Below are 26201 nucleotides of genomic sequence, written 5' to 3' on the forward strand. Positions count from 1 at the left end.
TTGAGGAGTTTTGTCCCCAGCGCCGACCCGTCTCTCTGCCCTCGCCGCTGCCATGGCGGCAGCTCCGCCGCTTTCCAAGGCCGAGTATCTGAAGCGTTATTTGTCTGGGGCAGATGCCGGCATCGACCGGGGGTCTGAGTCCGGTCGCAAGCGTCGCAAAAAACGGCCGAAGCCTGGCGGGGCCGGCGGCAAGGGGTGAGTTGGTACCGGCCGGGGCGGGGCCTGCGACGACTCGCCACCTCTCACCCTTCCCAACTCCGCCCTCGGTCGCCTGGCGACTCCTTCCTTCTTGGGGGTCTCCTGGCTTCTCCGCCGACCCCTGCTCATGCCCAGGGCCCCACTCACATCGCTTGAGGCCCCGCATTGCCTCTGCCGCCCCGCTTACACCTCGAGCCTCTAAGCAGTAGCGTCAGTGCGTTAGAGCCGGGCTGTAACTTTGATTACTCTTTTCCCGCCTTGGTAGACTTCCGTTCTCTCCCATGGAGAAGGAATATTGCGCCCCGAGAATAATGGAGCGGATTCAAAGCCTCTGTGCTTGGATCTTTAGGGTCCGGTACCTGCCTGTGGGGATTCCCAAATCCCAAGGACTTGGTTCTGAATGAGAGACCTCTGATCACCTCCTGTTACTCTTAGTAATAGTCCTACTAACAAGAGAAGTTAACATTTACATAGTTATACTTTTCTTGCCAGGCAACATTATAAGAAATTTAAACATAAGTTTGTTTAAGCCTTACAACAGTACCATGAACTGGGTATTATTTTCAAATGGGAAAATTTTGTGGCCCAATGTAGTGGGCCCTACCAAATAGTTTTCCACCCACAGAATGTGACATTTAGAAATAGGGTTTTTGGAGATGTAATCAGTTAAGACGAGGTCATACTTGATTAAGGTGGGTGCCAAATACAAAATGTTTTCCTTTTAAAAAGAGGGAAGTATGGATACAGACACAGCAACAAAGGAAAAACGACCATGTCTAGATGAAGGCTGAGATTGGATTGGATTTATGTTGCCAAAAACCAAGGTATGCCTGGGGCTACCAGAAGCTGGGAGAGGCAAGGAAAGATTCTCCCCTACGGACTTTCCAGGGAGGATGGCCTTGCAGACACGTGGATTTCAGATTGCTAGCTTCCAGAACTGTGAGAGTTTCTGTTGTTTTATGCCACGCAATTTTGTGGTACTTTGTTACAGTAACCTTAAGGCACTAAGATACCCAGTGAAGTCACATTGTTCTAAAGAACTAGTCTATGTTGTTTTCTGGTTTGGTGCTTGCCTTAGTATTGTCCTCGTCTTTCTGCTTCGCTGACTTGTGTGGATCCTTTGGAGGCAGTGCCATGTGATGAAAGTAGCTTGAGTATTGGAGCAGCACTGGTCAGAGTTCGAATCCTAGCTGTGCCACTTTATAGGCTGTGTACCCTTGGGCAAGGTGTTTCATCTCACTGAGCTGCAGTTTCCTTATCTTTAAAACGGGAATAATACTGAATGATAATGCTTTTATGAAGTGGTGGTTGTGATTAGAGGGATTGCATTAAGTGACCCTGGCTTTTTGAATAACTTCTCATCATGGCAGTCATTGTTATTATTGGGGCTCAACTATTGTTTATCCATGTAACAAGCATTTATTGAATACACCGTATTCCAGTTACTGTAGGGTGTTGAGGATGCCTCTGTGAACAAAAAGAAACATAGTCCCTGTTCTTGTGGAGCTTATAGTTTAGTGGGAATACAGGCTTTAAGCAACTAATTACACAACTAATTGATATATTTTCTTTATGATAAATGCAATGAAAGTATTCTAAGAGTTTTTAACAAGAGTTCTTAGTCTTTTTTTTTTTTTTTTTTTTTTTTTTTTTTTGAGACAGAGTCTCACTCTGTCACCCAGGCTGGAGTGCAGTGGTGTGATCTCAGCTCACTGCAAGCTCCAACTACAGGGTTCACGCTGTTCTCCTGCCTCAGCCTCCCAAGTAGCTGGGACTACAGGCGCCCGCCACCACACCTGGCTAATTTTTTGTATTTTTAGTAGAGACAGAGTTTCACCGTGTTAGCCAGGTTGGTCTCGATCTCCTGACCTCGTGATCCACCTGCCTCGGCCTCCAAGTGCTGGGATTACAGGCGTGAGCCACTGGGCCCGGCTGGGTCCATAATCTTGAGTGAGTGTGGGATGGTGAGGGAATCGGGGGAAGCAGTCAAGAAAAGTTTGCGAGGCTGGGTGCGATGGCTCTCGCCTGTAACTCCAGCACTTTGGGAGGCTGAGGCAGGCGGATTGCTTGCATATAGGAGTTTGGGACCAGTCTGGGCAACATGGTTAAACCCTGTTTCTACAAAAAATAAAAAAAAATAGTCAGGCACAGTGGCACGTGCCTGTAGTCCCAGCTACTTGGGAGACTGAGTGGAGAGAATAACTTAACCCCGGGAAGTCAAGTCTGCAGGGAGCCATGATGGTGCCCTTGCACTCCAGCCTGGGCAACAGTGTGAGACCCTGTCTCAAAAAAGAAAAAGATTGAGAAGAGTAGATCAGGCAGAGGGAAGGAACTGCATATGTGAAAACTGATGCGTTAGTAACTTGGCTGCTTCCTAGGCACCAAAGGATGACCCAGGGAGGTGTTCAACCAAGGAAGTAGCAGTAGGAGATTAAGATGACCTTGTAGACAAAGACTGGACCATGCAGGATCCTGTAGGATTTTGAACTTTTATTTTAAAACCAATAGATTTAAACTGGTTTTAAATCTATTTAATAATTTAATGGATTTAATACTTTTAGGCTGGTATCCTAGAATGACTCTTTTTGATCTTCTTATTCTCATTTAGAATGCGGATTGTGGATGATGATGTGAGCTGGACCGCTATCTCCACAAGTAAACCAGAAAAAGAGGAAGAGGAAGATGATGGAGATTTGCCTGTGGTAGGTATCTTTGGGGCTGTCAGGATTTTGAAATGAAGCAAGCTTCTCAATTTTTTTTTTTTTTCAGACGGAGTCTCACTTTGTCACCTGGGCTGGAGTGCAATGGCGTGATCTTGGCTCACTGCAACCTCTACCTCCTGGGTTCAGGCGATTCTCCTGCCTCAGCCTCCTGAGTAGCTGGGATTACAGGCACCCGTCATCATGCCCGGCTAATTTTTTTTTTTGTATTTTGTAGAGACGGGGTTTCACCATGTTGGCCAGGCTGGTCTTGAACTCCTGACCTCAGGTGATCCACCCACCTTGGCCACCCAAAGTGCTGGAATTACAGGTGTGAGCCACCGTGCCAGGCCAGGCTTCTCAATTTCTTTTCCCAGCTCAGGGTAAATTTGTAGGGGGTTAGTTGAGAACAGAAAAGAGGTGACAGTTTCCAAAGAGCTGTTTAAAATAGTTTTCTTTGCTGATGCCTATACACCAACTCCTCTCTTTATGGAGGGCCCATCAGCCTAGAAATGAGACGGATCACAGAGAGAAGACTCCTCAACATCAGTGATAGAGTAATGATGTGAATTAGCTGTGCTTCAGTTTGTTGGAATCTTCCTTAAAAACAATGCTGAGGTTCAATTATAGGGAACTTTTTATTTGCTCCTTTTTTTCATTGATTTAACCAAACTTTCAAATTGTATATTCTTGCCTAAATACTGGAGATACATAGATTAATAGAACATAGCTATATTTTAGAGTTTATACCCTAGAATGAAAAACAATTTCAAATAAATTTCAACAGTATGGTAAATGTTGGGGATATTTCACATATGTACCAAGTACCATTAGAGCCCAGGGGAGGTAGCATACTTTGTATTCTGTTGGGAGATATCCTGAAAGATGTAAATATTGAGTTTTGAAGGATAAATAAGAGCCAGGTGGACAAAATCATAGGCAAATGACCTCCCAGTGGTTCATGAAACCATTGCTGAGAATTTCTGAGAAACAAAGTGGAAAGGAGAGCTGTTGATAGGCTGAATTCCACTAAAGGTGGTAAAGATGGATTCCAGATGAGTATTTAATATTAATTCCCAGCAAAATTCTAAAATAGATTATTTAAAAGAGGGCTTGCTAGTAATTAGAAGGAAAATAGTGATCTTAGGGAGCCAGTTTAGTTTTGGTCAGAACAAATAAATATTAACAATGTTTGTTGTTATTTTTTAATTTTATGAAAGCAATGCATATTTATTACAGAATATTTGGGAATTGAAAAAAGTTTAAAGTTTTTAAAAGAATAACCACTTATATTGTGACCATCCAAAGATAACTGCTGATATTTGGATGCATATCTCTTCAGGTTTTTCTCTTTAGAGATTATACATGCTTGTGTTTTATTTTTTTGAACATAATTGGGATCATACTGTACATATGGTTTTGGAGTCTACTCTTCTGCTAAATAATATGTTTTGGATACTTTGGTAAGACCTTAAAATATTCTTTGAGTGTATGATTTTTATTGGTTATGTAGCGGTTCACTATATATATTTATTTAATCTGTTTTATTACTGGATACATGAACTGTTTCCACTTTTAAAATGTCATACATCATTGTACATAAATCATTTGTAGAAATCAGTTTCTTTCTTTATTCCCATAATATGAAATGAATGGATCAAAGGGTATGGTTCTTTTTAGTTATATTCCCATATTGCTTTCCAAAAGGTGCCAGCAGTTTACACTCCCACTAGAGGTAATGAGAATGCCAGTTCGCCTACGTCATCAATATTATTATTATTATTTTTGAGACAGGGTCTTGCTCTGTTGCCCAGGCTGAAGTACAGTGGTATGATCATGGCCCATTGTAGCCTCTACCTCCCAGGTGCAAGCAGTCCTCCTACCGTAGCCCCACAACTAGCTGGTACCAAAGGTGCGCACTTCAATGCCTGGCTAATTTTGTGTATTTTTTGTGGAGATGAGGTCTCTGTGTTGCCCAGTCTGGTCTTGAACTCCTGGGCTCAAGTGATCCTCCCGCCTAGGCCTCCTAAAGTGTTGGGATTACAGGTGTTAGCCACATGCCCGGCCGATATTAAAGAATTATTAAGAAAACAAAACCAATAGCAAACCTATGCCGATTTAGCAAATGAGTAATGGTATCCAGTTTCTTTTTTTTTTTTTCTGAGACGGAGTCTCGCTCTGTCGCCCAGGCTGAAGTGCAGTGGTGCAATCTCGGCTCACTGCAAGCTCCGCCTCCTGTGTTCACGCCATTCTCCTGCCTCAGCCTCCAGAGTAACTGAAACTGCAGGCTCCTGCCACCATGCCCAGCTAATTTTTTGTATTTTTAGTAGAGACGGGGTTTCACCGTGTTAGCCGGGATGATCTCGATCTCCTGACCTCGTGATCCACCTGCCTCGGACTCCCAAAGTGCTGGGATTACAGATGTGAGCCACCGTGCCTGGCCCAGTTTCTTCTAACACTAGTGAAATGAATCATTTTTTATATGTTCATTAGGCTTATGTTGTAGGTGTATTTTATCATTTGCCTTTTCACTTACTTCATAATAGTTTTTATTTATTATTATTTTTTTCAGGCAGATTCTTGCATTGTCACCAATGCTGGAGTGCAGTGGCTCGATCTTGGCTCAAGCGAACCTCCTGCCTCAGCCTCCCGAATAGCTGGGATTATAGTTGCCTGCCACCATGCCCAGCTAATTTTCATGTTTTTAGTAGAGACGGGGTTTTGCTGTGTTGCCCAGGCTGGTCATGAACTCCTGGGCTGAAGCGATCCACCCGCCTCAGCCTCCCAAAGTGCTGGGATTACAGGAATGAGCCACCTCACCTGGCCATTTTCTTTTGATATTGTCTTGCTTTTATGATGGCCCAAAAACCTAAACAAAGGAGGCTTTAGTGTCACTGCTCTCTGCATTGGTTAAAACAGATCTTGATTATTGAATTCATTTTTGTAACTGCAAGATCACCACCACCACCACCAGTAATAATGGCAAAACGATTATGATGATTATGATAGCAGTGGCAGCACAGGAATAACTAATAGGTGTAATTTATTGAGCATTTATCATGTACCACGCATGGCTAAGCTTACGTGAATTATCTCATTCGATCCTTATAGCAATCCTTTGAATCCCACTTTTACAAATGAGGAAATTGAGGCTTAGAATAATTTACCAAAGGTTACACAAATGCTAAGTGGCAGAACTGGGGTTTAGATCTTAATTCATCTTGCCCAAAACCTGTGCTTTTAATGCTCAGTGAGAGATCTCAAAACTGGATTATATGAAGAATGATGGTAGGATTTTCAGAGAAGTAGAGGGCTGTTATGACCTGGATTTAAATTCCAGTTCTGCCACTTGTTAGCTTGTGACATTGAGAAAGTTACTTAACTTCTCTGAGTCAGTTTGCTATTCAGTAGTGTGGAGCCTTTCTTTGCAGGGTTATTGTGAGAATCGAGTTAGATTATATGAGTAAAACACAGTACCTTGCACATAGTTGCTACTCTGTAACTAGGATTTATTATGCCATCATTCTTTGAAAATTTGTCATGTGGAAAATGGATCAGTTGCATCAGAGGTCAGAACTAGAATCAATTCAAAGAAGTTATAGGAAGGTAGAGATGAGACCAGTAAAACTAAGAACTTTCTACCATTTTTGAAAAATGCAGTGGACTGCGTTGTAAGATAATGAGGTCCTTGTCAGGAAGGGATTGGGTGAGTGACCATTTATTAGGAATACTATAGAGAAGATTCTGATTTGTTTGGAAGTTTGGAAGATAAGAAATGTGGTTTTAGCTCTTAAAGATTAATGATTCTGTGTACATCTCAGTGGCTCTTTTTGGTTGTATTCAAGAAAACCTATTATTGTGACTACCTACAACAAGAAAGGTTTCATAGAAACCCAAAGTCCTTGATTAGTGCTAGGCATGATGGGGGGCCACCTATGTTTTCACTCTTAATGTAGAAGTAAAAGCGTAATAGGAATTTAGTGTTAGCTTACAAGTGGCTGTTGTGTACCTAGCAGGTTAATAAAAAGGTTTGTAATGAAAGAAATTAACCTTTGCGGGGAAATTGATTAATTAGAGAAGGATCTACAATTCAACCAATACAGTGACAATCAGGTGCTTATGGAGCTAGCATAACTGAAGACCCCTACGTATTTCTTCATGACTGTGTTGGATATGTGTGCGCCCTTAGGTTAGGAATCAGAATGGTTGTAACTTCAGGTTCTTGAGACAGTGCTTCTTGGCTGGATCCTGTGGATTTCCTTAGCATAGGAAATCTTTACTCCCACAGGTGGCAGAGTTTGTGGATGAGCGGCCAGAAGAGGTAAAGCAGATGGAGGCCTTTCGTTCCAGTGCCAAATGGAAGCTTCTGGGAGGTGAGTTTCAACAATAGATAAATCTAAATCTCCATTAGTAGGGGAGGTCTTTTTTTTCTTTTCTACACTTTTCTTTTAGAGGAATGCATAGTTTTTTTTAGTGTGTCATTGGTCCTGAAAATAAAGCAGGAAAAGGAAGCTGGACTTCTTCAGAAGTAGTAAGACATAGGAACTTAGAAACCAGATGTTCCTCTTTCTCTTGTATTTTGGCATTAGGGTTACTGAGGTCGGTGACTAATTTGGAGGCCTGTGAGCACACATTCCTCTTTGACTCAGAATAGGAGAGCCCTTGGTATATAGGCAAGACTTTGGGAGGAGTTTACAAGAAACAGGAACAGAATTTGGGGGCTTTAGCTACCACTGTCCTCTTCTACAATGAAGCAACTCATTTCTGGGGGGTCAAGGACCAATGTTTTGTTCTGTTTTGTTAGTAAATTTCTCTCTTCTTTCCTTAAATATTGGTATTTTACAGTGCATTACCCTCCACTTGCCCACTTTAGACTCTAGGAAGCTAATATTTATAACTTAACTCTCGAAAAAAATTTGAGTCCTGGAGACTTGGATAAAAAGCATTTGTGTGTCACATCTGTTTGAGCATAGACTGGTCTTATTTGCCATGATAGTCCCCTGTCTAGCACAAGGAGCTGCCTTTAATAAATATCTGTAGAATTGTTTAATTGCTAGTAGGCATTTGATTTTTGTAGCCTAATCAGAATTCTTTTCCAAAGAGAATCTTTTGGTCTCCATATCTTGTTTGTCTAGGAAGACACACAGACACACACACAGTGCTTTTCTGTATCTGAATGTTTAGAAAGTCAGTCACACACACTCACTCACTCACTCACTCCTTCACTCCTTTTCTTCTGCCTTGCTTTCACTTCCCCATCCCAATCTGTTACTGGAAATACGCTTACCAATCTCTGATCCTTACTTCCTTCAGATTTACTGTTAGGCCCCCCACAGACATCATACTTTTCTCTGTGGAGTGGATTCCAGTCAGATAGACCTGTTCCCCAAAGTAAAGGAGTTGACTTGTTTTAATTCATTCATTTAACAAGTATTCATTGGTTCCTACCCAGCCTTTATTTTTATTTGGGCTATGGAACTCAATGACAAGAGATAGAGGTAGAGGAAGAACTGGATTTTGAAATCGTTCCAGATGCTATAGATATTTCATTCTGTGGTGCCTTTGAAAATGGAAGGTCTCAGACTTGTATTTTAACTTTAAAGATTTACATATTTTAAAGATTGCACATGGACTCTGGAGTCAAATAGAGCTGAATTTAAATATTCCTCCACCACTTATTAGCAATATGACTTTGGCAAGTTAGTCTTTCTGAGTATTAACTTCCTCATCTATAAAATGGAAATGACAATATTTATGTCCTAGGCTTATGAGAATTGAATCAGGTAATCTCTATAAAACATTGGCACACAGTAGGTGATTGGTAATTACTTGCTCCTTTCTTTTTTTGTGATTTTTCCCCTCTCTAACAAAGAGCACAGTGAAATGGATTAAATAGTTAACAGCATTTTATTTTGATATTCACCGTTTTAGTCAATTTACCTTTTGAAAGAGGAGTGAGTACAAACTATAAAGTATCTAGGCAAAATATCAGTAGGAGCCACTAGCTGGGAACTCTGCACAAATGAGGTTTTAGAAAGAATATTGGACTGGGAGTTAGAAGATTTGGATTCTAGCCTGTGTCTTCATCTTAGTAGCTGTGACCTTGGGTAAGAAGTCGCTCAGCTCCTCAGCTGAAAACAGAGGCTCTGTTCATAATACAAGGGTACCTGCCCTGCTTACCTTAAAGGGTATAATATGAAAAATGTACTGAAAATGCTTTGCAAATTTATGACTTGGTAGGCGGAGGGGTTATTCTTAAGATATTCATGAGTGGTGATTTGCGGCCACTAAGCAAGAAAACTGTGCAGGCCTTTTGGGCTTTTTGAGCAGTTCTGAGGTATGTGCTGCTGGAGCATGTCTTGAAACTGGGTGTGGGGGTGGACAGAGGGACAGAGCATTTGTGGGAATCTGACTCTTTGTTTTTTGTGTTTAGGCCACAATGAAGACCTACCCTCACACAGGCATTTTCTTCATGATACCCTAGATTCATCTCCTAGGAGAGTCCGTCATGATACCCCGGATTCATCTCCTAGGAGGGCCCGTCACGACACCCCAGATCCTTCTCCCCTCAGAGGGGCTCGTCATGACTCAGACACATCTCCTCCCAGGAGGATCCGTCATGACTCCTCAGACACTTCACCTCCAAGGAGGGCCCGTCATGATTCTCCAGATCCTTCTCCTCCCAGGAGGCCTCAGCATAATTCTTCAGGTGCATCTCCTAGGAGAGTCCGTCATGATTCACCAGATCCCTCTCCTCCTAAGCGAGCCCGTCATGATTCCTCAGATATCTCTACCCCCAGAAGGGTCCATAACAACTCCCCTGACACATCTAGGAGGACTCTTGGTTCTTCAGACACACAGCAACTCAGAAGGGCCCATCATGACTCCCCTGATTTGGCTCCTACTGTCGCTCATTCCCTACCCAGAACCAAAAGTGGTAAAGCCCCAGAAAGAGCCTCTAACAAGACTTCTCCACATTGGAAGGAGTCAGGAGCCTCCCATTCGTCACTCCCAAAGAACAGCAAATATGAGTATGACCATGACCTCTCTCCTCCACGAAAAAAGCAAACAAAATCCCATTTTGGAGACAAGAAGCAGTTTGATTCCAAAGGTGAGCATATGACTGTCCATGAGAGGGACATATGTATCCCTGGGAGCTTTCTTTTGGCCCTTTACTTGTTTTGTTAGGTATAAGAATGGAGTTTCTTTGGGAAAGTTTTGAAAAGTGAGAGGCTGGGTTTGGGAGAGTTAAAGAATTATGGTGGCAGGGAGGAAGGTTTTCATGTATCTTTTTATGTACTCGCCCCACCCCATAGAAAAGTACAATTTATTTGTTGCAGAAGCTTTAGAATGTACAGAAGTGTATAAAGATAAAATGTGACACAAAATTCTGTCATTCAGAGGCAATTAGTGTTGTAGCCAGGGTCATCTTAGTCTTTTTTGGTTTGCCTTTTTTATATAGTTGAGCTCTGGCTATGTAGAACATTTGTATTGCATGTGCAATCTTGCCTGCTCTCCTTTCTTAACAGTCTTCCTCAGGCCATAAAAACATCTTTATGTTAATATGATTTTTAATAGTGTTTCATTACATAAATTTAATCATTTTCCTAATAAAGAATGGTTTTGGTTATTTCTAAGTTTTTGCTTCTGTAATTCTATAATGAACATCCTTGTACATAAACTGTTGTCCCCATTTTGGATTATTTCCTTATCTACTTCTAGATGGATTTCCTGGAAATTCAACTACTTCTATATAGGTTTCCTAGAAAGCTGAGAAGTTGATGTACTGGGTCAGAAGATGTGGCCCTTTTAAAGACTGTCGATACATATTGCAGAATGCTATTTGGGAGGTGACTTGTGATGCTTATACAGTCACTAGAATTTAGGCCTGTGCAGTTACATTTTTTACTCCCTCTTTTGTTCCTAGGAACTACTTTAATTTTAAATTAAAGCACTTTGTTATCCTTTAGTCGGAGGATATCAGAATATAATTCTAGGTATTTCTGACTTTTGCCACACTATGGAGAGCTGTCTTTCCATGAGTGGAGTTACTGACATAGAGGAGTGTGTGGAGATCTTACACACCAGTTACAGTCAGTGGTCACTTGGGAATAGAATGCCATCTTCTACCTGTTGGTCTTAAAAGTTGTTTCTGACTTTGCTCTTCTCCTATGTCATCCATACTTATGTTTAGGTTAATGATAATTCTTCATAGAAAAACTAAATAAATATTGCACATTAGCTTGGTAAGTTATTTTCTTAGATTCTTCCAAGGGGATTAAAGAACTCTTTGGCCAGGCATGGTGGCTCAAGCCTATAATCCTAGCACTTTGAAGGCCGAGGCAGCCGAATCACCTCAGGTCAGGAGTTCAAGACTAGCCTGGCCAACATTGGCGAAATCCCATCTCTACTAAAAACACAAAAATTAGCTGGGCATGGTGACATACACCTGTAATTCCAGCTGCTTGGGAGGCAGAGGCACAAGAATTGCTTGAACCCAGGAGGCGGAGATTGCAGTGAGCTGAGATCACACCACTGCACTCCAGCCTGAGACTCTGTCTCAAAAAAAAAATAAAATAAAATAAAAGGAATTCTTTAATTTCTAGGTTCTTCTCCCAGCCATAGGAGATTTCATGTAAGTTCTTCACCTAGGGGACATCAGAGTCACACAGATTCTTTGTTCCTATCCAGGTGACTGCCAGAAAACAACTGATTCAGACCTTTCTTCTCCACGGCATAAACAAAGTCCAGGGCACCAGGATTCCGATTCAGATCTGTCACCTCCACGGAATAGACCTAGACACCGGAGCTCTGATTCTGACCTCTCTCCACCAAGGAGGAGACAGAGGACCAAATCTTCTGATTCTGACCTGTCCCCGCCTCGAAGGAGTCAGCCTCCTGGAAAGAAGGTCAGGATTTTCAGGAGCCATGTCCTTCTTTTTGTGTGACTCTTCTCTCAGTTTTATATATGTCCCAGAGAAGCCAAGAAGAAGGATGTAGCTCTTAGAAGTGTAGTAAATCTTAGTTAAAAGGACCTTTGGAGGTCTTTCTTTCTGAAGGCAAACTGGCTATAACCTATCCCAGATGGACTTACAGATACCAGATTTCCCAAGTAGCTTCTGCTTTTATAGCCTCTTAATTCTACGGTCTCATTTTAACAGGTCCAGAAAAGCTGCCTATTTTCTTAGGATTAAACTAGGGACTGTAATTTGCAGAGTGGAGTTTGGAGCACAAACGTGTCAAACGGATCATTTGGCAAGATGCTTAATATCTCTAAACCTCAGTTTCTTTATCTGTAAATTGTGGATAATAGTAGTACCTACTGTGTACAGTTATTATGATGATTAAGCCAGTGTAAGTAAAACTCTTAGCACAGTGTCTGGGACAAAGTAAGTATCTAGTGTTAGTGATTTACTAGTATAAATTGGACTATAGGCCTCTGTATCCAGAACTTAAGAACAGACACTTAAAATATGAAACCACTTTTAGAAATCATGTTGTCTGAAAGGTCAATGTTTTGTTTTGAATTCATGATAAAGCTTGATGAATTAGCCAAGAAACCCAAAAATCCATGTGAACCTTGAGTAATTATATTGTAAAGAACATTGGTAGTAGTAAAGGAATCTTATTTGTGAGTTGTTAAGAAACAGAATGATAGAGCCTGTGATGTGCATTTTTCTGCCCAGTGCAGACTTATCAGGTAAATCTTGTCTGTAGAAGACTCTTAAGAAGACTGGTCCTGGCAGGGTAGACCAGCTTGTTCTTTACCCTGGGAGTGAGATTCTTCTCTTTTAGGGAAAAAAGAGGTCTCTGTTTCAGCTGGACCCCTCGACATTTTATATATCTGTTTAGTTCATGGAAAACTTAATATTAGTCTAATTTGGTTGCTTAAGGATATCAGGATATACTGTGTGCTTCATTCGTGGGCTGGTTTGCTATCTTGATACTAAGTGGAAATTAGCAAAAAGTTTTCATTTGGTTAGATCTTTTGTTATTACCCTGAAATATATCCACAATTTAAGGATCTTAGGTTTGCTTGAGTTTGTACTGTAAATGGAATATTTTATCAGTGTTGGTCTCTAATGGAAGGCTTAGTACTTTATACTGGTTTCTGATCAGATGACCTGAGAGAATCTTCATGTGTGCAGTTTATTTTCTGAAAAGTCAGAAATGCAAATGTGTAGCTCTCCCTTTAACATATTGTTAGTTTGTGTTTCTGCTTACTCTTAAACTTGATGGTTTCGATGCAATTTGATTTTCTTTTATAGTTTTTGAATCCTGTGGTAATTAATGAGAATGTAAAGCTAGAGTTTGAGGTTTAATTATTGCTGGTCATCAGACACAAATGCAACTAACTGTGTACCCATGGAGCCTACTGCCACATCATCTCGTTAATGTTGGATGCTCCCTTTTCCATTGCATAGGCTGCACACATGTATTCTGGGGCTAAAACTGGGTTGGTGTTAACTGACATACAGCGAGAACAGCAGGAGCTCAAGAAACAGGATCAAGAAACCATGGCATTTGAAGGTAAAAATATGAAAGTGCAGAGACCAATCCAGGCTCATGTTTTTTTTTTTTTTTTTTAAATTTAGCTTATTATACCTGATATTTTAAACTTTTAATTGCTATGAAATTTCAGCTCTGGTTTTATGCATGGTTATAATTTCTCAGTGAGTCCCAGTGTTTCTTTCCTTCTTGAAAAATGCCATTTCGCCCAGGCGTGGTGACTCATTGTAATTCCAGCACTTTGGTAGTCCGAGGCGAGTGGATCAGCTGAGGTCTGTAGTTCGAGACCAGCCTGGCTAACATGATGAAACCCCATCTCTACTAAAAATAGAAAAAAACTAGCCAGGCGTGGTGTTGCATGCCTGTAATCCCAGCTACTCAGGAAACTGAGACAGGAGAATCTCTTGAACCTGGGAGGTGGAGGTTGCGGTGAGCCAAGATGGCGCCACTGCACTCCAGCCTGGGCAACAGAGCGAGACTCCATATCGAAAAAAAAAGAAAAATGCCATTTCTCAGGCCCAGTGCCAATATGCACCTAGATGTTGGTAGGAACTACTTTGGTCTGGCTGCAGAAGTTCTTATCTAGCATTAGAATCCCAAGTGGTTGATTTGATCTCTTAGAATGTTATATCCTGATATTTGAGTATAATTTTCCTTTGCAGCTGAATTTCAATATGCTGAAACCGTATTTCGAGATAAGTCCGGTCGTAAGAGGAATTTGAAACTGGAACGTTTAGAACAAAGGAGGAAAGCAGAAAAGGACTCAGAGAGAGATGAGCTGTATGCCCAGTGGGGAAAAGGGTAAGGGAACCACTGAAAGGGTAAACAAGATGGCAGTGACTGGAACAAGTCATTTCTCTGCTCTTCTTGATCACTCACTTTCTTATGCCTTCAGAGCTGTTATCAGTAATGGGAAATTTGGTGTGCTGAATCTTCTTCCTAGATATTGATATATTCCACACTTCCAGTGGATATTCTGGGAATTTTACCCTGCTCAGTATTTGCCCTAGGGTACTACTAGAAAGAGGAGAGTCTCCAAATTTAGCAGTATGGTCCATCTTGTGTAGAAGTGAAAATGTCATAGCAAACACTCTTGGTTCTTTTTTGCCCAGGCTTGCCCAGAGCCGGCAACAGCAACAAAATGTGGAGGATGCAGTGAAAGAGATGCAAAAGCCTCTGGCCCGCTATATTGATGACGAAGATCTGGATAGGATGCTAAGAGAACAAGAAAGAGAGGGGGACCCCATGGCCAACTTCATCAAGAAGAATAAGGCCAAGGAGAACAAGAATAAAAAAGGTGGGACTTCTGGGAATCATCAGAGCTGGAGGTGACTTGTGAAGAGAGAGAGTCTTTAGGATGCTGTTACATAGCTGTATGCAAGGAAGGATTTCCCAAATAATTTAAATTCATTGTATTTGTGAGTTTAGATTCAACTCAACTGGTCTTTCTATATGAAAATTTTTCCGAGCCAGGCGCGGTGGCTCATGCTTGTAATCCCAGCACTTTGGGAGGCTGAGGCGGGTGAATCACCTGAGGTCAGGAGTTGGAGACCAGCCTGGCCATGGTGAAACCCCGTCTCTACTAAAAATACCAAAAAAACATTAGCTAGACGTGGTGGTGCACGCTTGTAATCCCAACTACTTAGGAGGCTAAGGCACGAGAATCGCTTGAACCCAGGACGCGGAGGTTGCAGTAAGCCGAGATTGTGCCACTGTACTCCAGCCTGGGTAACAGAGTGAGACTCTATTAAAAAAAAAAATAATAATAATAATAAATTCCCACATTGCCATCCAGCTCTGAATTAAATTATGTCATTAACTAAATACTTTTTTCTTACTCCTCTCTTTAGTGAGACCTCGCTACAGCGGTCCAGCACCTCCTCCCAACAGATTTAATATCTGGCCCGGATATCGCTGGGATGGAGTGGACAGGTAAGCCTGGGTATTTCTTTTTTTTTTTTTGAAACGGAGTCTCGCTCTGCCGCCCAGGCTGGAGTGCAGCGGCCAGATCTCAGCTCACTGCAAGCTCCGCCTCCCGGGTTCATGCCATTCTCCTGCCTCAGCCTCCCGAGTAGCTGGGACTACAGGCGCCCGCCACCTCACCCGGCTAGTTTTTTGTATTTTCAATAGAGACGGGGTCACACCGTGTTAGCCAGGATGGTCTCGATCTGCTGACCTCGTGATCCGCCCGTCTCGGCCTCCCAAAGTGCTGGGATTACAGGCTTGAGCCACCGCGCCCGGCCAAGCCTGGGTATTTCTTACTTTTTTATTTTCTCTTCTACCTGACTGTAACCTTCCCTAACCACTCGTAAGTTGCTCCACACTTTATTTCATTCTCTGCTTTAATCACAAGGTGAAAAATATGCACTTTGCTTGCTTCTATTTCTGAGGTCCCCAAATCCTAATTTTTCATGCTTGGAACACTCCTCTTTCTGTTTCCTTTTCATAACACTTTTTAAAGCTCTGTACAAACAACTCAGGTGGTTCAGATAAGACACCCTTTGTTTTGGACATTGGTTACTTGTAATGATATTTTCTAAGGTTTAGAGGGGTCGAGTGGTGAGTCGTGGTCTGGAGCCTTCTATGTGATATGTCTTTAAAATGTAGCCTCTGAATCTTTATTCACTTTACGGTCTTAGGAGGCAATCACTTTTTTTTTTTTTGAGATGGATTCTCGCTCTGTCGCCCAGGCTGGAGTACAGTGGCCGGATCTCAGCTCACTGCAAGCTCCGCCTCCCGGAGCCATTCTCCTGCCTCAGCCTCCCGAGTAGCTGGGGCTACAGGCGCCCGCCACCTCACCTGGCTAGTTTTTTGTAGTTTTTAGTAGAGACGGGGTTTCACCGTGTTAGCCAGGAGGGTCTCGATCTCCTGACCTCGTGATCCGCCCGTCTCGGCCTCCCAAAGTGCTGGGATTACAGGCTTGAGCCACCGCGCCCGGCCGAGGCAATCACTTTTAATGTCTCACAGTCCTCTACCACCTCATCTGTCTACCTACCAGCATCTGTACCCACATGCTCTAACTTCCTGTCTCTTATGATGGATGAACTATATTTGCTTCCATTCAGAGTCAGTTCGTGTACTCACGTATTAGATCCTATCTCCTCTTGCCTACTAAAGGACATTGTTTTAGTATCTAGCACAATAATTCTCAAACTTTTTAATTTCAGGATCCTTTTACACTCTTTTTTTTTTTTTTTGAGATGGAGTCTCGCCCTGTTGCCCAGGCTGGAATGCAGTGGCGCAATCTCAGCTCACTGCAACCTCTGCCTCCCGGATTCGAGCGATTCTCCTGCCCCAGCCTCCCGAGTAGTTGGGATTACAGGTGCGCGCTGCCATGCCCAGCTAATTTTTTATATCTTTAGTAGAGATGGGTTTTCACCATGTTGCCAGGCTGGTCTCGAACTCCTGACCTCAGGTGATACGTCCACCTTGGCCTCCCAGAGTACTAGAATTCCAGGTTTACAGGATTACAGGATTACAGGTGAGCCACCATGCCCAACCACTCTTGTTTTTTGTTGTTGTTGAGGCAGAGTCTTGCTCTGTTGCCTGGGCTGGAGTGCAGTGGTGCGATCTCCACTTCCCGGGTTCAAGCAATTCTCATGCTTCTGCGGCCTGAGTATTTGGGATTACAGGTGTGCATCACCATACCCAGCTAATTTTTGTATTTTTAGTAGAGACGGGGTTTTTGCCACGTTGGCCAGGCTGGTCTTCAGTTCCTGGGCTCATATGATCGTCTGCCTCGACTTCCCAAAGTGCTGGGATTACAGGCTTGAGCCACCGTGCCTGGCCTACACTCTTAAAAATTACTGATGACCTCAAAAAGCTTTTGTTGATGTGGATTATGTATATTGATATTTACCATGTTATAAATTAAAACTCAGACATTTAAAGAGTGTTTATTCATTCTAAAAAATAATAAACTAATTACATTAACATAATTTTTATTATTATACTTTATGTTCTAGGGTACGTATGCACAACATGCAGGTTTGTTACATATGTATACATGTGCCATGTTGGTGTGCTGCACCCATAATTACTGTATTTTTAAATGAAAAATAACTACATTTTCCAAGTGAAAAAATAGAAGGATAGCATTGATTTACATTTTTGCAAATCTCATTAATGTCTGACTTAATAGTAGGTAACTTGATTGCGTTTGTCTGCTGTGATATGTTGTTCAGTTGAAGTATAGGAAGAAAATTTAGCCTCACACATAGGTAGTTAGAAAGAGAAGGCATATTATATTTCTTAATGTTAACACAAAAACTCAACAAGTGCTGGTTTCTTAAAGGTGAGCTATGTGGAACCTGAAACCAGATCAAAGAACTTTCATTACTGTTATATTAATTTTTTTAATGTTTTTAGTGGATCGTTTACCCATGCATGATTTTATAACATCATGCATTGGTCATTTGTAAAATATTGGTTTGCTGAGTTTTTCAGACCTTCCAAATGTTGACGTATTTCCACTATACAATATCAGAAAGTCACTTTTGTTAACATCACTTCTGGTCTCATCACAAAAATCTTTAAATAATGGGAAGTTAAAGAGTTCACAGGTTTTCAGAATTCTAATTTACACTTGAAAGTTTAAATGTTATCACTGGCATTTCCATTGCTTGAGCTGTTTCCATTTAATAGCTTAATTTCTCTGCTGAGATTTCCCATCTGTTCATTATGAGATATTTTCCTCTTCTTGAAAATATTTATGATATATAATTGGTGCTTTAAAGTCCTTCCTGTCTGCTAATTGCAACATTTGATTCGCCACAGGATTGGTTTCTATATTGGCAGCTTTTTCTTCAGTGTGGGTTACATTGCCCTGTTTGTTTACCTGTCTAGTCACTTTTTAAAATTGTTACTAGACATCATGAATGATACACTGTAGAGACTTTGAGTTCTGTTACACTGTATTGTCAGTTGTTTTCCTTCTGGTAAAGCTCACTTTGTACAATAGCTTTTTTATAGATTCCATCAGATTTTGTACCTAGAGGGTCGTTCCATCTTTGCATACAGTTTGATTTCTTACTTTCCAATCTAGATGCTTTTTGCTTCTTTTTCTTGCCCTGTTGCATTAGCTAGCACTTCAGTGCAGATGTCGAATAGAAGTAGTGAGAGCAGACATCTTTGCTTTGTTCCTAATCTCAGGAGGAAAACATTTAGTTTTTTACCATTAAGTGTGTTGTAAGCTGTAGGTTTTTTGTAGATACCCTTTATTGAGTTAAAGTTCCCTTCTATTCCTGTTTTGCTGAGAGTTTTGTTTTCAGGAATGTATATTGGATTTTGTTCAAAATATTTTCTAATTATCCTTTTGGTTTATTCTTTGCTCCATGGGTTATTTAGGAGTGCATTAATTCCAAATATTTGGACTTTTCTAGATATCTTACTGCTATTTACTTGTAATTTAATTCAATTTTGGTTAGATAATATACTGTAATATTTTGATCTTTTGAAATTTGTTGGTCAGGCACAGTGGCTCATGCCTGTAATCCCAACACTTTGGGAGCCCAAGGCAGACGAAATTGCTTGAGCCTCAGAATTTGAGACCAGCCTGGGCAACATGGCAAAACCCTGTCTCTACAAAAAAATATAAAAATTAGTCGGGCATGGTGGCACACGCCTGTAGTCCCAGCTACTCTGGAGGCTGAGGTGTGAGGATCACTGAGCCCAGGGAGGTCGAGGCTGCAATGCACTGTGATTGCACCACTGCACTCCAGCCTGGATGACAGAGTGAGACCCTGTCTCAAAAAACAATAATACAAATGAAATTTGTCAGATGTGTTTTATGGCCCAGTATGTAGTCTGTCTTCTGAATGTTTCGTTTGCACTTGAAGAGAACGTATATTCTGTAGTTATAAAAGGTAGTGTTTTATAAATGTCAGTGAGGTCAAGGTGGTTAATAGTGTTTAGATCTTAGATCACCTATGTTCTGGGTTTTTTTGTGTCTGTATTTTTCTATCAGTTACTATCAATTGTGGATTTTTTGTTTTAGCTGGTTTGTTTTTCAACTCTAAAATTTCCATTTAATAGCTTACATTTCTCTGCTGAGATTTCCCATCTGTTAATTATGAGACATTTTCCTCTTCTTGAAAATATTTATGATACATAATTGGTGCTTTGAAGTCCTGTCTGCTGATTGCAACATTTGATTCACCACAGGATTGCTTTCTATTGACTGCTTTTTCTTCGATGTGTATTGCATTTTCCTGTTTATTTACCTGTCTGGTCACTTTTTAAAATTGTTACTAGGCATCATGAATGATTCACTGTGGAGACTTTGAGTTCTGTTATACTGTATTCCTCTTAAGTGTGTTGGTTTTTATTCTAGCAGGTAGCTAACATGGCTGAACTCCAAACTTTCTCCTTTGCAGTGGACCGCAGCTACAATCTCTGCTCAGTTCTTTTAGTTTCTAGCTGCCCTTTTTTTTGTATTGGCCTGATGGTATTTTCTCTACACATGTGTTGTTTAACAGTCAGCCAAGGATTTGAGTAGGGTTTGTATGTAGATTTTGAGGTTCATCCCTTTTGTAGTTCCTTCTCTTTCAAGATTTCCCTCCTAATTTCCTAGCTGTTCTGCCCACTTTGCACTAACTCCTCAAGCCAGTAAGCCTGTGGCTTTCTGCCTTCATGAGCTGTGCTGTTTGGGAAGTTGCCCTCTAGCAAATCTCTTCTCATATATAGACTTCATCCAGTTTATACTTACTTTTGGTCACTCTTCCACATGTTCAAATACCTGTATTTCTTTATTTTGTCTAGGTTTTATGGTTGCTAACTGAGGATAGGTTAGTCTGCTCAGGTTACTCTGCAGTGTCTAGAATCTAACTCCCTACCTTATATGGGCCTAAGGCATTGTCTTCTGTCCCTCATGGTGCCATCAAAATCCAACAGCCAGGTGTGGTGGCATGTGTCTGTAGTACCAGCTACTTGGGAGGCTGAGGCAGGAAGATTCCTTGAACCCACGAGTTAAAGTCCAGGCTAGGTAACATAGTGAGACCCCGTCTCTAGAATAAAAAAATGTAAAACTCTTTTTTCTGATATTGGCAGATGTCTATAAGATGACTATAGTTCCTCATCTTGTTAGATATCTTTAGGGTAGCTGTGGTTACAGGCTAGCTTACTAGTTCCGTTTGCGGTTCACTACATGAACTGCAAAAAGTATGTAGGCTTTTGGTAGAAGGAGGATTTTTCAGAATACTCATTTGCCATACATACGGCCAGAAGTAGATCTTTTATAGTACAACCCTACAGATGTTCCCTGCTACCGAGTTTTGTTTTTTGTTTTTTAATTTTGGACCCAAAACAGAATTCTCCCTGACCTAGTTTTTTACTAGTGTTTAATTTGTCTTCATCTTTCTCAGTTGCTTTTTTCTACTTCTTGTTCTGATTTTATCCTAGATTTCTCCTCTTATTTCCCTTTGTCACCCTTGCTTTCTTTCTGTTATTCATCTTTCATCATCTTTCCTAGTTTTGTCTCTATTGGGCCCACTGCAAGGGGATATTTCCAGAACAGATATATAGTATGTTACAGTTGGAAAAATCCATGAGGTAATTACCCAGCCCCTATTAATTAAAAGAGAAACTAAAGCCCAATAAATAAGCAGTTTGCCTAGAGGCATGCAGTTTCCCTGAGAAAGCTGGAATTAGAACTCTGTTCCTGATTCTCTGGTCCAAAGCTCTTTCCACTGTGAGTTCTCCTGCAATTTGTTTTCTGATTCTGCTTAGGATTTGGTGTTTGTTATTCATATGTCCTTTGTGTTATCATATTAGTATAAATCTCTTAAGACCTTGTTACCAAGGTAAAAAACAGTGGTTTCTTTAGTGCTTTGGAGTACCATCCATGTTTCTAAGTTTGGAGAGGATGCCATTTATAATAAACTTCCCTTCTTCTTCTTTTTCTTTTTTTTTTTTTGAGACGGAATTTCGCTCTTGTCGCTCAGGCTAGAGTGCAGTGGCATGATCTTGGCTCACTGGAACCTCCACCTCCTGGGTTCAAGCGATTCTTCTGCCTCAGCCTCCCGAGTAGCTGGGATTACAGGCGTGTGTACCACACCCAGCTAATTTTTGTATTTTTTAAATAGAGACAGGGTTTCACCATGTTGGCCAGGCTGGTCTCTAACTTCTCACCTCAGGTGATCCACCCACCTTGGCCTCCCAAAGTGCTAGGATTACAGGCGTGAGCTGCCATGTCTGGCCAAGTTTCCCTTCTTAAAGCCCTCCGTTACTCCACTCATTCCTTAAGGGAAAGTCTTAGCATACATGTTATAAGTGTAAGCAGCTAGGTACTAGGTACTAGGGATTCCATGATTAATGAGAGATAGCCCCTGAGCCCAGGAGCTCACTTTCAGTCTAGAATAGAAGACAATTTCAATGCTGTTTAGTTAATGTTACTATAGAAGATTTTCAAGATGTTTTGGGAGCACAAAGGAAGAGTGAGTTGAGCCTTAGGAGGATGTGATCAGGAAGTGCTTCCTAACGGATGAAATATGGGAGCTGAGTTTTAAGGGATATTGGTAAACCAGCCAAGATAAGAAGGAAAGGAAGGATGTTAAAGGAAGAGGGTCCTATATGTGCAGAGTCATAAGGCTATGAGACACCATGGTGATACCAGGTGGTGGGGGGTCCATAAGTAATTTGCTGTTGTTGGATAGCATGAAGTTTGAGATGGATGAGAGAGGTTGGCAGACCCTGATCACAGAAGGCCCTGGAAGCCTTTCTGAGGAGCTTGGTCTTTACCCTAGAGGTAAAGGGGAGCCACGGAAGGATTAAAAACAGCTCTGCAATTTAGATAGACAAATCCATTGTAGCAGTAATGCGAAGGATTTGAAAGGCACAAGATTGGAAGGATTTGAAAGGCACAAGATTGCAAGGCTTTTGCAGTAGCTCAGGCTAAAGGTAATGAATGTCTGAACTATGACCTTCAGGCAGTGGTAGTAAGGATGGTTAGTAAGAGAATAGAAAGTGGGAATGTGGTTAGGGGTGAGCTGGAGGGACCTGTTTGCTGATTTGGGGAAGAGGAAGGAGGAGTCACTGGATTTGGCAACAAGGAATATCATTGATGACTTGAAAGGGCTAGTTCCATGGTATAGTGAAACAATGGCCAGGTTCTAATGTATTAAGGAGTGAATGAAAAGTGAGGAAACAAATAGTGAATACAGGCTGTTTCAAGAAGTTTAGATAAGAAGACCAAGAGAATGCATGGTAATTAGAAGGGATTTGAGGACCACTCACTACCTCCTTGAAATTCACCCCTGTATTGTTTTCCATGACACCCTACCCCTGGTTCTTTTCTCTGATCATTCTTGGGCCACCTTTGCAAACTCCTCTTCCTCTGTGCGCCTCTTAAATCTTTCCCAGGGCTCCATCCATAATTTTTAGCTGTTCACACTCTATGTGCTCCCTCTGGCCGATTCTTACCTAGTCATGTTTTCAACTATGACCTATATGTACATGATTTCCAAATCAGTATTTGCATCTTGGTCTGGTGTATTTAGCTATGTGTTTCTCTATTGATTTGGACTTGAGAGATTTCAAATGCATTGTATTTAAAGCTGAACTCATCATCTTCTACTGTAGCCTGCTACTACTCTTGTGCTCTCTAATTTGCCTCCTCCTTCTTTGTCCTTGTGTACCTAATCGATTAGTCCTACTAATTAGTCTTACTAATTTTGCCTCCTGTATCTTCTCTCTTCCATCCCTCTTTATCATTGTCTTCATCATCTGTTGCCTGGACCATTGCAGTGATTTTCCCACCCCAGATCTCCTCCAGAGTGATCTCTTTGAAATGCAGTTTAAGTTCTTGCTTTAAATCTGTCCTTTCTGGATGAAATCTAAGCTTTTTACCATGGCCTACAAAGCTCATTATGCATTGGCCTCTGCCTACCTTTCCAACTTTGACTCATGGCTGTTCCCTTTGTTGTACTTCAGGCTCCAGCCATACCAGTTTGCCTTTGGTTTGCTGCACATACCAGGCCACTTCTTATTTCTGTGCCTTTGTTCTTGTTGCTTATTCCGTTCTGAAATGACCTCCAGACCCTTCTGACCCTTCCCATCCCCAGTGCTGTAGTTAACACAAAGCCTTTACTGATCATTCTTGCCCAACCCTCATGTCACCTTTTTATCATACCTCCCCAAAGCTGATTCCATGATACCCCATATGTATTTCTGCCAGAGTTTAAGCGGTTCTTTTAATTTATTTGTTTAAATGTCTGTCTCTTCCACTAGTCTGGGAGTTCATCAGAACAAGTGCTGTGTGATACTCATTTTCATGCAGTGCCTACCATGGTACCTAGTATATAAACAAAATTCAATAAATGTTTTTGTAATGAATGGACAAAATATAAGATGTGGACATCAGCTGAAAGAAAACTGGGCTTTTAAAGAGTGGCAAATGTGGCCGGGCGCGGTGGCTCAAGCCTGTAATCCCAGCACTTTGGGAGGCCGAGACGGGTGGATCACGAGGTCAGGAGATCGAGACCATCCTGGCTAACATGGTGAAACCCCGTCTCTACTAAAACTACAAAAAACTAGCCGGGCGAGGTGGCGGGCGCCTGTAGTCCCAGCTACACGGGAGGCTGAGGCAGGAGAATGGCGTGAACCCGGGAGGTGGAGCTTGCAATGAGCTGAGATCCGGCCACTGCACTCCAGCCGGGGCGACAGAGTGAGACTCCATCTCAAAAAAAAAAAAAAAAAAAAAGAGTGGCACATGTTTGAAATAGCTGTCAGAGTGGGGGAAGGGTCTGAACAAGGACCAAGAAAAGGATGAATGATATATTTCATCCCTTTGATTCTACTGCATATACCTTAAATATTTTCTTTTCCTTTTTTTGTTTTTTGAGACAGAGTCTCACTATGTCACCCAGCCTGGAGTGCAGTGGCACGATCTCAGCTCACTGCAGCCTCCACCGCCCACGTTCAAGCGATTCTCCTGCTTCAGCCTCCTGAATAGCTGGATTACAGGCACCTGCCACTGCATCCAGCTAGTTTTTGTATTTTTAGTAGAGACAGGGTTTCACCATATTGTTCAGGCTGGTCATGAACTCCTGACCTCGTGATCCACCCGCCTCAGCCTCCCAAAGTGCTGGGAATACAGGTGTGAGCCACCATGCCCGGCTATGCCTTAAATATTTTCATATGACTCCTTACTTTCCCCCCTTTTCATTATATTGTGAACTCCTCCCTTTCTTTTAAAATAAATGTCTCTTTCAGGGTTCTGGCTGAATAGTATATCTCTTTTGATTGCAGATCCAATGGATTTGAACAGAAGCGCTTTGCCAGGCTTGCCAGCAAGAAGGCAGTGGAGGAACTTGCCTACAAATGGAGTGTTGAGGATATGTAACTTGCCTGAGGCTGTGGGGGTGGCTGGGCTGTGGTAGTGGGCATAGGCAGTGAGATATCCAGCAGTAACAGTTGTCTGTGCTAATAATTGGAGCCCACAAAGACCAGCACCCTGTTGAATGCCAGTTTTGACCACAGAAGAATATTCGAGACCTGATGCTTGGACTGAGGTACCTGTACTTCTTGGGTATGACAACACCAGCTGTTGCTGGCTTTCAGAGGAAGCATTGATTTCTCAGTGTACCAGGGGTTGTTCTTGGTTAGGGTTTTTCTTTTCCTTTTTTAAATAAACATATATTTATTTTTTTAAATTATTTTCTTAACTGGGTATTCTGTTTTGGGAAGAATACAGGCTAATATTGAACCCGTGGGGATTTGGGGGGTGGTGGTTGAATTTTTCACAATCTAGAAAGCAGTGTGAGTAAAAACTTTTCTTAGTGATAGATCCTTCCTTTGAGAAAACAGGAATTAGTACTAAACTAGGCTCAGGAATAGACACACAGATATTTGGAGCCATGGTGTATGATAAAGGTAGCGTCACAAGTTAGTAAGGAAGAGATGGATAATAGTGCTCAGAAAATTGACTTATTATATGGACAAAAATAAAGTTGAACCCTCATACCATATAAAACAAAAATCCCAAAGTGATTAAAGACCTAAATGAAAGATACCATGATACACAGCTAGTAGGAACAAATGGCAGATGTTTTTGTGCCTTGGGGTAAAGATAAATTTCTTAAATAAGACCCCAAAGCACAATGCATAAGATTTGGTAGCTTTGATTACTTTGTAATTAAAGGTTTCTATTTGGCAAAGCATCCCATAGTCAAAGCTAAAAATGGATATGGATTAGGAGAAAATATTTTCAGTGTCTAAAACTGACAAGGATTGCATATACAAAGGATAGAATATAGAAAGAGCTTCTGCAAATCATGAAGAAAAGACAAATGAAATAAAATATGCAAAATAAGAATAGGTAAAATCTAAAGAGAAAAACCAGAGTGGCTCATAAGTATATTACCTCACTAGTAATTAGAGATATGCTAATTAAAACACTGAGTTTCTACCTTACATCTTAGTTTGGCAAAAATAAGCAAGAGACTGATCTGATGGGGAATCAGAACTCATGGAATATTTTCTCTTCTCTTTTCTCTTCTTCTTTTCTTTCCTTTTTTCTGTCTTTTTTTTTTTTTAAAGACAGAATCTCACTCTGTCGCCCAGGCTGGAGTGCAGTGGTGCCTCCACTTACTGGATTCAAGCAATCCTCCCACCTCAGTCTCCTGAGTAGCCGGGACTGTAGGCATGTGCTATACAATTTTTGTTTTTTTAGTAGAGATGGGGTTTCACCATGTTGGCCAGGCTGGTTTTGTACTCCTGACCTCAGATGATCCGCCCGCCTTGGCCTCCCAAAGTGCTGGGATGACAGGCATGAACCACTGTGCCCGTCTACATGGAATA

General features: G+C 41.5%; 1 protein-coding gene across 2 annotated transcripts; it reads left to right on the forward strand.

The window, feature by feature from the left end:
- BUD13 (BUD13 spliceosome associated protein) lies at positions 1–25054 on the forward strand. 2 transcript variants are annotated; one of them, XM_017883117.1, is made up of 10 exons: positions 1–195; positions 2807–2900; positions 7186–7270; positions 9331–10008; positions 11589–11806; positions 13322–13427; positions 14069–14207; positions 14519–14703; positions 15257–15338; positions 24651–25054. In XM_017883117.1, the coding sequence occupies exons 1-10, from the start codon at positions 53–55 to the stop codon at positions 24742–24744; spliced, it is 1824 nt and encodes a 607-aa protein (XP_017738606.1). In that variant the 5' UTR covers positions 1–52; the 3' UTR covers positions 24745–25054. The 2 variants fall into 2 exon arrangements, with proteins under 2 accessions (XP_017738606.1, XP_017738607.1); XM_017883118.1 differs by having other exon boundaries at positions 9382–10008.
- The last annotated feature ends 1147 nt before the right edge of the window (positions 25055–26201 follow it).

The sequence above is a fragment of the Rhinopithecus bieti genome, unplaced genomic scaffold (assembly GCF_001698545.2).
Source record: "Rhinopithecus bieti isolate Rb0 unplaced genomic scaffold, ASM169854v2 scaffold_11964, whole genome shotgun sequence".
NCBI lineage: Eukaryota > Metazoa > Chordata > Mammalia > Primates > Cercopithecidae > Rhinopithecus > Rhinopithecus bieti.

Coding starts and splice junctions, on each gene's coding strand:
- BUD13 (XM_017883117.1), top strand. CDS start 53: ATGGCGGCAGCTCCGCCGCTTTCCAAGGCCGAGTATCTGAAGCGTTAT. Junction 13,428..14,068: donor AGAAACCATGGCATTTGAAG/GTAAAAATATGA, acceptor TTTCCTTTGCAG/CTGAATTTCAATATGCTGAA. Junction 14,704..15,256: donor GGAGAACAAGAATAAAAAAG/GTGGGACTTCTG, acceptor TCCTCTCTTTAG/TGAGACCTCGCTACAGCGGT.